This window comes from Pristiophorus japonicus, chromosome 8, assembly GCF_044704955.1.
Source record: "Pristiophorus japonicus isolate sPriJap1 chromosome 8, sPriJap1.hap1, whole genome shotgun sequence".
Lineage (NCBI taxonomy): Eukaryota > Metazoa > Chordata > Chondrichthyes > Pristiophoridae > Pristiophorus > Pristiophorus japonicus.
In genome coordinates this window covers 35,221,942-35,236,676 of record NC_091984.1, presented here as the reverse complement: position 1 = coordinate 35,236,676, position 14,735 = coordinate 35,221,942, and the positions used below count along the sequence as shown (strand labels likewise).

General features: G+C 42.9%; 1 protein-coding gene across 6 annotated transcripts in view; it reads right to left on the bottom strand.

Moving 5' to 3' along the window:
* The window catches only part of LOC139268044 (palmdelphin-like), a 153,874-nt gene that overhangs the window by 28,636 nt on the left and 110,503 nt on the right, over positions 1-14,735 (bottom strand). For all 6 annotated transcript variants that reach the window (XM_070886033.1, XM_070886031.1, XM_070886032.1 and 3 more), the window contains one exon: positions 9,605-9,735. In XM_070886033.1, coding sequence (XP_070742134.1) covers positions 9,605-9,666 — 62 coding nt within the window. In that variant the 5' untranslated portion in view covers positions 9,667-9,735. The remainder of the gene's footprint in view (positions 1-9,604; positions 9,736-14,735) is intronic.

Sequence of the window (14,735 nt, the reverse complement as noted above, 5' to 3'; positions counted from 1 at the left end):
GTAGCAGGATTTCTCTGCTTATATACTCTGCCCCCTTGCAATAAAGGCCAACATTCAATTTGCCTTCCTGATTACTTGCTGTACCTGCATACTCACTTCTTGTGTTTCATGCACAAGAACACCCAGGTCCCTCTGTACTGCAGCACTTTGCAATTTTTCTCTATTTAAATTATAATTTGCTTTTTTATTTTCGCTGCCAAAGTGGATAATCTCACATTTTCCCACATGATATGCCATCTGCCAAATTTTTGCCCACTCACTTAGCCAATCTATATTCCTTTGCAGATTTTTTGTGTCCTCCTCACAAGTTGCTTTCCCACCCATCTTTGTATCATCAGAAAACTTGGCAGCATTACACTCGGTCCCTTCATCCAAGTCATTAATATGGATTGTAAATAGTTGAGGCTCCAGCACCGATCCCTGCGGCACCCCACTAGTTACTGTTTCCAACCGGAAAATGACCCATTTATCCCGACACTCTGTTTTCTGTTAGTTAGCCAATCCTCTATCCATGCTGATATATTACCCCTAACCCCATGAACTTTTATCTTGTGCAGTAACCTTTTATGTGGAGCCTTATTGAAAGCCTTCTGGAAATCCAAATACACCACATCCACTGGTTCCCCCTTATACACCCTGCTCGTTACATCCTCCAAGAACTCCAGCAAATTTGTCAAACATGATTTCCCTTTCATAAAACCATGCTGACTCTGCTTGATTGAATTTTGCTTTTTCAAATGTCCCACTACTGCTTCCTTAATAATGGACTCCAGCATTTTCCTAGCGACAGATGTTAGGCTAACTGGTCATCAAATGACATCATCAGACCTCCTTCCTTTTAATTGGCAGGGAACCCTACAGGCGGGCTTAACAAGCCCCATCAAAGGAAAATTCTTCACAAAGAAGGATGGAGCCAGGAGTGGGGTTGTAACCCGCCAGCTACCTCGGCTGCACTGAGCCCGCCTCGGTTGGCAAAACCACGGCCATAGTGGGACTGGTGTCTCATTTCGCCAAATCATGTAAGGGTGGTGGGATTCCTTCCGAGAAAGACATTGGTGAATCAGTTGGGTGCTTCCCACAGTCCGGCAGCTTTCATGTTCGTTTTCTGTTGCTAGCCCACAAAATTACCAGAATTATTGAATTCAGTTTCACAACTTGCCCATGGTGGGATTTGAACTCTCAAACAACATTCCCTCTAAATTTTTTGTTTTGTGCATGGTGCCTATAAATTCGGTGTGCAACTGCGCATGCGCAGCATCTTTGAGCGACTAGCCTGTGAGCAGCCTGCGCGGTACCTTCCCGACTTGTCGCGCAGCTTAGAGGGAACATTACTCTCAACCTCTGGGTTGCTAGAGCTCATTCAATCACCAAATAGGTCAAGCCTGTGCAACATTTTAAAAATTGAAAATTTGTATTTGCCTCACATTAAAATGGATTTAGCTGTCCCACCACCTCCATTGTAGCATGAAGTGAAAACCCTTGCACACGATAGTGAGGTAGAACAAAGTCAGAATAACATTCATCTAACGTGGTTATGCCCCATTAAATAACTTTAGCACAACACATCATGGTGCTAACGTACTTACCATAATGGAGAAGAGAAACAATTTTCTCGACAGTGCCACCAGTTCATCATCATCATAGGCAGTCCCTCAAAACGAGGATGACTTGCTTCCACGCCAAAAAAAAAGGATGAGTTCACAGGTGTTTCGAATGAAGAACCCGAACTACATCCTGAAGGGTGGAAGATGCCTGTACGCGGATTTTTTTAAAGTGTGGTGGCTGTTGCACACCAGCTTGACAGAGCTAGGTCTTGGTTCAGTGGCAAGGATTACCCAAGACAACTGGAGACCTGCTCTGCTGCACGGACCTGGTGTGCACACATATCGCTGCTGCATCTGCCAACGCTCCAATCACCCACTTGGACCTTGCTGACATCACTGTTCACTGCCGACGCCCTCCTGCACCAGCTCACGCCACCAATTATGGAAGATTAGACAAACTGATTAAAGAAATGGTGGGTATTAGGTGGGAATTGCAAAATGTAATATGTACACTACTTAAATGCCTATAAACCACTAGCATTTTCTTCAATACACTGAATACAGAGAAGCATTGTTGCAACTTAGTTAGTGGCACTGTTTTACATATCGTCAGATTGTCGGGGCTGCGGTCACACAGTGACAGCCACCTGTAGTCTGACCACCCAGACAGACAGTGTATTAAAAAGATGAGGGCAAATAATTAAAGTACTTGGATTTTGTAAATACACTCAAGGTCAACTCAAATAAAATCAAATTCTTTTGTACATGTAACTTTAAAAAAACATATCAAATTATCCATTTCATTTGAACTTTGATGTGCTTTTTAATTATTGACAAAAGACGGGCACTCCCATAAAATATTTTAATATTGCACAGGTGAGTAGTCAGATGGGAGAACTTTTCACTTTGCTTCAATTTTGCATGTTTTATACAGCAATAGTTACAAGTACATTCAACAAAAAAGAATGAAATGAACCTAGTCCCTATGAGGTCAGCCTTAATACAGTATAATTTTATTGAATGAACATTAAATTCAAAATACTTAGTCATGATCGGGATCATGATTGTATTTAAATAGAGATGCTGCATTCAAGCTCCTGGGGATGAACAACTTATGGTTGACTGCTATACAGCACTTACAAAGCGCACTAGTGACCTACAGTGGCAGAAAGGATGTTCTGCGGCAACATTTTATTGGGGCTAAAATTCCAGCCTCACCCGGTCCATTCGGAATACGTACGGGAGAGATTGGGCTATTTGACCATCTCTTGCCCAGCGAATGTCCTCAACACTCTTGCGCCTGGTAAAAGCAGGCACATAGTCTACTTTTACCAGCATAAGAGTTTTAAAACATATAAAAATAAAATTTAAATACATATTTTTATGTTAAAAACCCTGTCCACTCAGGTAAGTTTATTTTAAACCCTATTAAAACACTTAAAAACTAATACTGCTCCTATTTTCTATGTTTCTAGGTTTCTTTTCTTCTTTTAAAAAAAGGGAGGTTCTGAAGTAAAATCAGGTTTTAAAAAGTTGCTGACAGTAATGTGGCAATGCATCAGAGATCTGGGACTATAGATACATAAATTGTTAAAAGTAGGTACACAAATTGATAAGGCCATGGTATTGATAAGAACAGAAGAGCAGGAGTAGGCCATTTGGCCCCTCGAGTCTGTTCTGCGATTCAACGAGATCATGGCTGATCTTCGACCTCAACTCTACTTTCCTGCACTATCCCATAATCCCTTGATTCCCTTAATATCCAAAAATTTATCGATCTCTGCCTTGAATATACTCAAAGACAGAGCTTCCACAGCCCTCTGGGGTAGAGAATTCCAAAGATTCACAAGCCTCTGAGTAAAGAAATTTCTCCTCATCTCAGTCCTAAATGGCCGACCCCTTATTCTGAGACTATGGGGTCGAAATTGCCCCTCTCCTTAAGGCCTATTACCACTGCAAATTGGCGGCCACATTGCAGAGTGGAGTGGCTGCCAACTTTTGGTGGAATGGCTGCTGATAGCCCTATTGCCCTCCTGAGTTTTCCTGGCGGTTCCCCGATTCCACCCCATACCGCTCCGCTACTGCCGATCCATCTTAAGCGCATCATCACCTTGTGCACCACTGATCTAACCTGACGGCGACATTCCCCTCGGAAAATCTTCGGCCTGCCCGGTGGTGCCAAAACAAGCTTTTTTCCGGTGGTCCAGTGAGGCTGTTTTTTTTTTTGTTGGCTGACTGCCATGTCGGCCCAACAAATATGCACCCGAGTTCGGCTGGACTACCAACAGGCAGCCTGGCACCCTCCCTGGTGGCCACATTGGGCCAAAGTTTTATAATCGCGGAGGCTCTCCCCTTTAAATGAAAAAAAACAAAGAGCCGAATGTCACTCCAGAGGTGACCTGAACCGTAGCTGTGGTTAAAAACCATCAAAACAGGGTGGGAGCGCCCCGTTTTGGGTGGGAGGCAATTTCTACCCCTATGTCCCCTGGTTCTAGACACCCCAGCCAGGGGAAACATCCTCTCTGCATCTACCCTGTCAAGCCATGTAAGAATTCTGTATGTTTCAATGAGATCGCCTCTCATTCTTCTAAACTCTAGAGAATATAGGCTTAGTCTACTCAATCTCTCCTCATAGGACAATCCCCCCATCTCAGGAATCAGTCTGGTGAACCTTGCCACTATTTCTGGCAAGTTTGTTGCGTCTTCTTCCGTGAAGACAGACACCGTGAGCTAGAAATTTGGGTGGAGGGTTCCTAAGGCGCTAATGTCGGGCGGCAGTTAAATTTAGCGCCGGAAAATCTTTAGCAACGGGAAAGCAAAATTCAGTTTTTGCACCCTGAGGGTGGAGTGGAGCACTAAGGGAAATGTTCCACACTTCTCTTAGGGCGCTAGGCCTGGTGCGCAACTGAATATCCCATGCTAAAGAGCCGGCTTCACAGCGATCCAAGAGAGGCCGCCCTGCAAAAAGAAAAAATAGGAACAATAAACATTCCCGATACATTACTCACCCCAAATAAAGTTAAACCACAAAAAAAAAAATCAATCACACTGACCTCAAGCAGTCATTCCTTCCCTTAGCACCCCGGGACAGCTCTGAATGCCAGTTTTCTCTGGCAGTGTCACTACGGGGCGCTAGTGGGTGCAGCACAAACCACATTTCACTTCTGTGCCAATACTGGGGACGTTGCACACTGGTGCAACACTCCCGGGCGATACTCCTCAGCGACGCCAGTACTGACACACTGAACTTACCGAGCAGCACAAATGTCGGCGCTCGCAGCTGCAAACCCTTTAGCGTCCCTGTAGTGCCATCCAACTAAATTTCTCCCCAAAGTATTTGTTTCATTTCGCTCCCATTTCCTTATTCCCCATTATAATTTCTCCTGTCTCGGCTTGTAAGGGATCCACATTTACTTTTGCTATTCTTTTCCTTTTTACATACCATAGAAGCTTTTACAATCTGTTTTTATGTCTCTTGCTAGTTTACTCTCATATTCGATTTTCCCCTGCCTTTATCAATTTCTTGAATTCTAAAATCCTCCCAATCCTCAGAATTAATGCTCTTTTTGCCAACATTATAAGCCTCTTCCTTTGATCTAATACTATTTTTAACTTCTCTTGTTAGTCACGTTTGGACCACTTTTCCTGTGGGGTTTTTGTGCCTTAAAGGAATGTATGTTTGTTGCAAATTAATTATTTAAATGCTATCCATTGCTGGTCTACCATCATATCTTTTAATGTAGTTTCCCAATCAACCTTAGCCAACTCTCCCCTCATATCTACCATAAAGAGTGCAAACAAGGTACTGGGGTTCAGTTCCAGAGAAATAGAATACAAAAGCAGGGAGTTAATATTACATTGAAAGAGAATCTTGATTACACATTGCGTTCTGGTCTGTTTTCTCTGGAAAGGAGAGGAGGAGATCTGTTAGGGTTTTTTAAATTATGAAGGCATTTGATAGGATGGATGTGGAGAAACTGTTTCCACTTGTGGCCAAGCCCAGAAAAGGAGACGTAAATACAACATCAGCACTAACAAATTAAATAAAGAGTTTAGGAGAAATTGCCAGCAGAGGGAGTTTAAAAATCACCCCTCTAGTGCAGTGCAGGAATGAAAATCAAAGCTCTTTATTTACCCTGCTGTTATCTGAAAGCCGGGCAGCTGAGGGGCGTGATGTGAGACACATTTATTTATGCTAATTAGGGTCCTATTATGTAGATAGCACAAAATAATATTTAACGGTCTGCCGGGTCACTCAGTAGCTGCTGGACCAAAACTGGAGGCCCTTGGAGGTTAAGTTAAAAAAAAAAATACTTTTGTGAGGCTGAGAGGAGCAAGAGTTCCCAAAAAATGGGTTGGGCCGCTACCCTCGTCCTCTTCCATATTGCGGAATCCCTCTCTCCCCTTCCCCAATGACACACCTTGCTGCCGACCGGTGTGACTTCAATCGAAAAGGAAAAATTGGGCGATTCATTGCATATCACCCGTTTTACACCCCTACCAAAGCTGAATGTTCCTCCCACAGTTTCTATATTTTCTCTCCCTGCTCTTTTCTACAATTTCACGATTATTTACTTCGACTGTCTTTTCCTCGCTCTGCATTTCTGTAGAATTTCCTGTTTTCTTTCTTTGCGGCTGAGCTGTTTCCATTTCACTTGCTGCAGCTTCTCGAATAATCCCTCTCTGTCTGATTCCTCTGCCTTTCACCAGTCTCTGTCATCTTGTGCACTCAGTCTCGATTTAGACCAAGATTACTACAAAAAAGATCACTTTTAACCCTTTGGGTTATATAGCTCTGCAGGTGCAAATTACATTAAAAAAGTCCAGCTTCTGATCAAGGGGGACAAGGTTTACTTACAGGAACTGCTGTGAATCCTATCAGAAGAAAAATACTTCTATAAGAATCTAAAATTTGTCAACATGATAAATAATATTCAATAGGTGTTAGTAAAAATGGGTTATAGTGAAGACATGAAAACGTGACTGTGTGTAATAGGTGTACTAGTTAAAACATGCATACATTTCTTTTGTGTGCCCGTTATGAACATGTAATTGTAATGGATATTTGAGTAAGACCGTATTATTTTACAATCTTTGGAAAGCCACTAAAATTGCTTGTACGTGGCTATATACTTGAAAAATAGAGTTTAAATATAGAAATATTTGACATATTTTCCACATTATTCATTTTAATCGCAATGCTGCCTATTCTTAAAAATATCACAGAAGAATGGGAAAGAAGAAACTTTAATTTATATAGAAAGCCAGTTGGTTGAAACAGGTTTAACAGTCTTCAATTGTACCTCTGATATTAATGAGGTTCTAATTAATATTTTTAGGAGCTTTAACTGATCATCCAAAAAGCACAGGCGCTTAGAACAAATGCCTCAGTAATTGAATGGAGCTAATCAAACCAGTGATCCAAAAGCTTATATAAGAACATAAGAAATAGGAGCAGGAGTAGTCCATTTGACCCCTCGAACCTGCTCCGCCATTTAATATCATGGCTGATCTGATCATGGACTCAACTCCACTTCCCTGCCCACTCCCCATAACACTTTATTCCCTTATCGCTCAAAAATCTGTCTGTCTCTGCCTTAAATATATTCAATGACCCAGCCTCCACAACTCTCTGGGGCAGAGAATTCCGCAGATTTATAACCCTCTGAGAGAAGAAATTCCTCCTCATCTCAGTTTTAAATGGGCGGCCCCTTATTCTAAGACGATGGGCTCAATTTTCCCCAAAGCAGTTTTTGGCGTACTTGAAAAGTTACGCCCAATTTTTTGGGGCCTAAGTATGCCAAAAAAAAATATTCTAAGTTGGATTCCCCGTTGGATTCCTTCATTTTTGCGCAGCGTAACCCGACCTTTAGTTTTGGGGGTGGAGCCTTGATCCGCGCCAAAAAGATCGGGCTGTCATGGTAACCAGGGACACAATGCGAGCTGAGGCTGCAAAGTGAAGCATGCAGTCAACTCCCAAGACTCTCTCACTCGCGCTTTCTCTCAGAATGGGACCAGACAGCCTTCGGACGGGGTTGGAGGTAAGTTGCTGCTATGTGCTTTTCAATTCTTTTAGTGTGTCCGGGCATCTACTGCGCCGATTTCCTTAATTCTCCGGAAGGTTTTTCTGCAGAGGCCACATACGCTGGCCTAAGCACAACTGGAGGAACTCTCAGCTGGCCAAACTTCCCTAAATGGCCAGAATTGGCGTAGGTGGCTGGTTATGCCCCCTTTGGCTGAAAAAAAACTGACCTAAAAAAATCTTAACTAACTGAGTTATGCTGGTGCAAATTGATTGGGGAAACTATGGTTTTTCAACTTAGGCCAAAAAGAGCAGCCTGCTCCAAAAAAACTGCGCAAATCACCGGGGAAAATTGAGCCCTGTGTCCTCTAGTTTCAGTTTCCCCTATGAGTGGAAATATCTGCTCTGCATCCACCTTGTTGAGCCCCCTCATTATCTTATATGTTTCGATAAGATCACCTCTCATTTATTTCTATTTGTTCTTGGGATGTGGACAATATTAATGGCCCCTCCTTCAGTGCCCAAAGGTCAACCACCTAGTGTGGGACTGGAGTCATGTGTAGAGATAGCATTAGTGAGCCAATTGGGTTTTTACACCAATCCAGCAGCTTCCATGGTTATTCTCTGGTCCAAGTCCACAAATCACTAGATTTATTGAATTCAGTTTCACAGCTTCCGATGGTGAGTTTAAACTCTGGGCTGGTAGCCCAGTCCCGTATACCATTAGGCTACCATACCTGTTAAATAGATTTTCAAAATGCACTGTCAAAGTTCCACATATCGGACACTTAAAAATGGTTAAGATTCAGAAAATGAATGGCAAATTATCTATCGACATTGAAAAGCTGGCATGGCAATAGAAAGCAGAAGTTGATGATAAATGGGGAAACAGCTGTCTGGGCACAATAACTGTTGGAATTCTAACAGGGGTCCTGCGATGTTCATACTATTCAGTACCACCGGAGAGTATGTATGTCCAACTTCCCCTCATGAGATTAAATGAGTGGGGCAGAGTCCATGATAGAATAGATGGAGCATGACCTATGGATGGAGTGGGTTTTATCTCTCTTGCATAAAAAAGTTTTAGATTTGCATAAAAAAACAAATTTACGTGGCTGCCAGATTAAATCACACTTGATATAAACTCTGGGCCTAGAAATTCAATGTTTTAACTTTTTAAAAAAAAGTAGCTTATTGTGGAACTGGGAGGAGCATCTGGCTCACGGATTGCTGCTGTTGATCGCTTGCCCTCTCTACTGATTGACTCACAAACACCAATTCCCCTCCACCGGACTCTCCTAATCGTCTTACTGCTCCCCAAGACTAGTGAGCTGCCTCTGGAGCCACGATTGCCACCCACAGCTCACTGGCGGATCTCATTAGGCACGTGCCCCATTCTGACGTGTGCCCCATTCTGGCGAGATCCAATTTCTAGGCCCCGATATTCAAGTTGAACAACTGACATTAAAAACATTGTGAACAGAAAACTGTCTCGTGCATAGGGGTCCTATGATTCTGATCCCACCAGAGTATGTGGAGACCGAGGTAAGGTCCTCAATTTACACGGCCTATGTGGACACCCACACCACGAGGGCCACATCTCAGGTGCCTGCCTTCTCTCAGAGGCCACATATTGTGGTGACTGGCGCCAGTTCATAGGGGGGAAAGTTATCAGGAGCCTGCAGAAGGAAGATATACATGCATTTTATTAGCCCAAGGCTATACGTAAAATATGTACATTGCACAAATAGGAAACTATAAACAGAAAAGTAGTTTGTTGAATGAGTCTAATATTTACTTCATGCACACGGGTGTAATTTCAACCTAACTCACCTGGCAAGAAACCCATGGGATTGGGCAGAGCACTGGTTTTCCCACCCTGACCAACAGTTTAGGTTAAAAGTGCCCGCCATTATCTCAGAATTATGCTTTCATTTATAATGTCCAGCTTACCTGGAGCCAACTGTTAACTTTCAGAAATTGTATTTCTGATTTCGTAACGGGGCTACAACATATACCCATACATCGTTTGGTTTACCTGAGAATATTTTGTTCCATTTGTTTGGATTGATGCTGATCTTCCTGGTGCTGCTTTTTCATCGCCTCTTGTTCTTGGGGATATATGGTGGCTACTCCCTCCAGGAGCCATCTTTCTCTCAAACTCTTTGACTGTTCAGAACAGCACAATGTTAGAATCTGTTTTTTATTAACACTGCATATTATCACTTTGTTTTTCCATTTAGCACGGGTTTATAAACACCCTGCCTCATTTGCGATCAAGTTTCGCGACAATAATTTCTCTTAAAGGTTGGTCCAGAGTCTGAGAGCACTTATTTAAACCTCTCGAACCTGGGTTTCAATCCACCTCAGAACATTGGGTTTAACATTTTCTCTAATGGCTACAAGTATTCTAATTCTTTTGGACAATTTGTTCCTTACGCCTATTGCGTGGATTCGTGGCACAGAAATCGCTACAATTCAGCACTAATTGGTACTAAACAGCTGGAGTGGGAACTAGAAATGTCTCATTAGTGCACGAGAGAATGTTCTTTTGAGGTTGGGATTAAGGCACATTGGGGGTAATTTTAAACTTTGCCGCCTGGGCAGTAAAGTAGCAAAGTGGACTGCCCACCTGTTGCAAAACCTGCCCAATTTTCATCTACAACAGGCAGGTGATCCGCTTTGCTCAGGCAGCTAAGTTGAATATTACTCCCATTGTTGAGACTCTACAGAAGAAACTTCACTCTGTATCTAAGCACTTCAATACAACATCTTGGAGTGGGTCCTATTTGACCCCAAGATGAGCTTCTGATCCCATATCCTTTCCATTACAAAGACTGCATAGTTCCACCTCCAACATTGGCAGTCTCTGAACCTGCCTCAGCCCATCTGCTGCTGAAACTATTATCCATGCTCCCCTCGCTAGCCTCCCATCTTGCACCTTAAATAAACTTCAACTCATCCAAAACCTGGCTGTCCGTATCCTAACTCGCACCCATCACCCCCGTTTTCGCTGACCTACTGTAGGCACCCTGTCCAGAAACACCTGCATTTTAAAACTCTCATCCCAGTGTTCAAATCCCTCCATGTCCTCACTCCTCCCTATCTCTAACTTCCTCCAGCCCTACAACTCTCAAAGAACTCTGCAACTTTACAACTCTGGCCTTTTGTGGGAATCCCTCACTCCCTATTCCCCTCATTGGCGGCCTTGCCTTCAGTTATAAGAACATAAGAGCATAAGAAATAGGAGCAGGAGAAGGCCATATGGCCCCTCGAGCCTGCTCCGCCACTTAATACGATCATGGCTGATCTGATCATGGACTCAGGTCCACTTCCCTGCCCGCTCTCCATAACTCCTTATTCCCTTATTGTTTAAGAAACTGTCTATTTCTGTCTTAAATTTATTCAACGTCCCGGCTTCCACAGCTCTCTAAGGCAGCGAATTCCACAGATCCACGACCCTTGAGAGAAGAAATTTCTCCTCATCTCAGTTTTAAATGGGTGGCCCCTTATTCTAAGATCATTCACTCTAGTTCTCTTCTCCCCTATCAGTGGAAACATCCTCTCTGCATCCACCTTGTCAAGCCCTCTCATAATCTTATACGTTTCGATAAGATCACCTCTCATTCTTCTGAATTCCAATGAGTAGAGGCCCAACCTACACAACCTTTCCTCAAAAGTCAACCCCCTCATCTCTGGAATCAACCTTGTGAACCTTCTCTGAACTGCCTCCAAAGCAAGTATATCCTTTCGTAAATATGGAAACCAAAACTGCACGCAGTATTCCAGGTGTGGCCTCACCAATACCCTATACAACTGTAGCAAGACTTCCCTGCTTTTATACTCCATCCCCTTTGCAGTAAAGGCCATGATTCCTTTGGCCTTTAGTACCCCCAGGTCCCGCTGTACTGTAGCACTTTGCAATCTTTCTCCATTTAAATAATAACTTGCTCTTTGATTTTTTTTCTGCCAAAGTGCATGGCCTCACACTTTCTAACATTATACTCCATCTGCCAAATTTTTGCCCACTCACTTAGCTTGTCTATGTCCTTTTGCAGATTGTGTGTGTCCTCCTCACACATTGCTTTTCTTCCCATCTTTGTATCATCGGCAAACTTGGCTACATTTCACTCGATCCCTTCCTCCAAGTTGTTAATATAGATTATAAATAGTTATCCCAGCACTGATCCCTGTGGCACCTTACTGGTTACTGATTGCCAACCTGAGAATGAACCATTTATCTCTAGTCTTGGTTTTCTGTTCGTTAGCCAATCCATGCTAATATTACCCCAAACCCCGTGAACTTTTATCTTGTGCAGTAACCTTTTATGTGGCATCTTGTCAAATGCCTTCTGGAAATCCAAATACACCACATCCACTTGTTCCCCTTTATCCACCCTGTTCGTTACATCCTCAAAGAATTCCAGCAAATTTGTCAAACATGACTTCCCCTTCATAAATCCATGCTGACTCTGCTTGACCGAATTTTGCTTTTCCAAATGTCCTGCTACTGCTTCTTTAATAATGGACTCCAACATCTTCCCAACCTCAGATGTTAGGCTAACTGGTCTATAGTTTCCTGCTTTTTGGCTGCCTCCTTATTTAAATAGGGGCATTACATTTGCAGTTTTCCAATCTGTTGGGACCTCTCCAGAATCTCGGCTCCAAGATCTGGAATCCTCTATCTAAACCTCTCTGTCTTTCTCTCCTCCTTTAAGATGCACCCCAAAACCTACCTCTTTGACCAAGCTTTTGGTCAACTGTCCCAATATCTCCTTCTTTGGCTCGGTGCCAATTTTTATTCTCCTGTGACATGTCTTGGGATATTTTACTATGTTAAGGGGCTATAAAAATACAATTTGCTGTTGCTGATATGGATACTGAGCACAAAAAGTAAAGAGCATTCCATTCCCCAGCACAGCCTCTTAGAAGAACACAGAAATCCTCTAAAATATATTGGCCTGGAATATGCGGTAGGTAGTAACAGCAAACAAACAGCATTCACTGTTATTTCGCATTGAAACTGACACCAACTTCAGGATTTAGCGCATGCGCATCCTAACATGGAAATCCTGAAGTTGTGGTCAGTCATTCACTGCTCCAACACTGGCTGGATAACACAGGATGCACCTCTCCGAAGGATGAGATTGCATCCTAGCACTGTTAGTGGAGGTGCAGATGAGGGCTTCCAGGGCCCAGCATTTAAAAGACCGATAGGTCTGCACCAAATATTTTATAATGGACAGCTGATGCTCTACCTCCCGTTTTCTATAAGCAACGAACATTAAAATTAACCCTTTTAAATCCTAGGTCACAATAAAATAAATTGAGAAGCTGAAATTAAATGTTGCATGTTTTCAGCTTGCCTGAAAGAAGGAAGGACAAGAAAATGTGTTTAGTACAGAAAATGCCGCTTTTGTTGGCTAACAAGAGCACTGATTGAAGGGAGAAAAGGAAAACTATACCTGAAAAAATCTACCCATGATTTTTTGCTTACTGCATCTCTGTGCTTTGCCATTTCCACAAATATGGAACAATACAGTAGACATTGCGATTGTTTCTTTTAAAAAAAAACATTTCTCAGTGGCTTTCTTGTACAAAGTAGAAGCTTTGGGCCCAAGTTTCCACAGGAGTTGCTCCTATTTTTTTGGAGCAAATAATTTTTTTTGGAGTATCTTAAAAATCACAATTTTCCACATTTAGTTTGCTCCCGTTTCAGTGAGTTAGTTCAGTTTTTTTTTCAAAAGGGGATGTTACCAGCCACTTATGCCTGTTTTGGCCATTTAAGCAAGTTTAGACAGCGAAAAGTTACTCCAAACCAGCGTATGCATCAGCTCTGAAAAACCTTGTGGACACTTTAGAAATCAGGCGCAGGTAGCCAGAGATTGGGGGGGGGGGGGGGGGGGGGTGGCGACAGGAGGGAAGTTAGAAGATTTTCCAAAGCACTAATCACCTTCACAACAACATTAAAGAAGCAGAAATACATTTAAAGCACTAAGCACTAAACAAAGCAGTACATTTAAAGCATCAAGACTTACAAAGCGCTAAACAAAGCACAAAAAGTAATAAGCAAATAATTACCAAATAAAAAATATAACGAACACTGCATCTAAAGCACCAAGACTTACAAAGCACTAAACAAAGCACAAAAAGTAATAAGCAATTAATTAATAAAAAATAGAAGGGACCCTGCACTTAAAGCACCAAGACCAAAGAAATAAGCAATCAATCAATCAATAACAAATAAAAATAGAAGTCCTGCCTTTATGTGAAGGGAAGGCAGCAGGCCGCCGATGAGGGAGAGGGGAGGGGGGGAGAGGAGGAGGGCGGGGAGAGGAGGAGCGGAGAGGAGGAGGGGGGGCGGGGGAGTGGAGCCCCTCCCACACAGCCTACAGCACACTCCCACAGAATCTAGGGGTGAGCAGCTACTGCACATGCGCGCATACTCTGGCGCGCATGTGCAGAGGTCCCGGCACTGTTTTCAGTGCTGGGACCTGGCTCCGTCCCCCACGCATTCTGCTGCGTTGCGCCAAGGGCCTGGATCGATCAAACTGTGTGGAGAATACGAAGGTAAATAATAGGCGTAGTTTCTGTTCTAAAAAGTCAGCAGACCTCATGGAGGTGCGCCGTTTTAAGGGTCGGTGGAAACTTGGCCCCATTGTGATGTTCCACATCACATCAATTTCTATCATGGCACAGGAAGTATAACATCCTATTTCAATATCAATTTATATTTGTGTTAGATTAACACAAGGCTGTGCAGTCTATGCCGCAGCATGTCTTATCACCAACATGCTGTAACATCACTGTCAGACTTAGACATTATATTATTTTAGCCGCATTCATTTTGCAAGATCTGAATTCAGTAACAAATGAGGTACAAGGACATCAGTATAAATAGGTAATTCAACCACAATCTCCACGAATCAGAGGGGGAAGAATTGATTATCGACCATTTTGAGGTGCTAACATCGCCTGAGTGCTAATTTTAGCACCGGGCGATATTTAGCGCTGGAGGTTGAAATATTGATTTTTAGTGCCCTAAGAGTGGAGTGGAGTGCTAAGGGGAGCATTCCACACTTCTCTTAGGGCGCTAAGCCGTAGCGCTACTGAAGTTCTGGTGTTATCGTACAGGCATCCTAGCGCTCAAAGAGAAGGTTAGCTGTAAA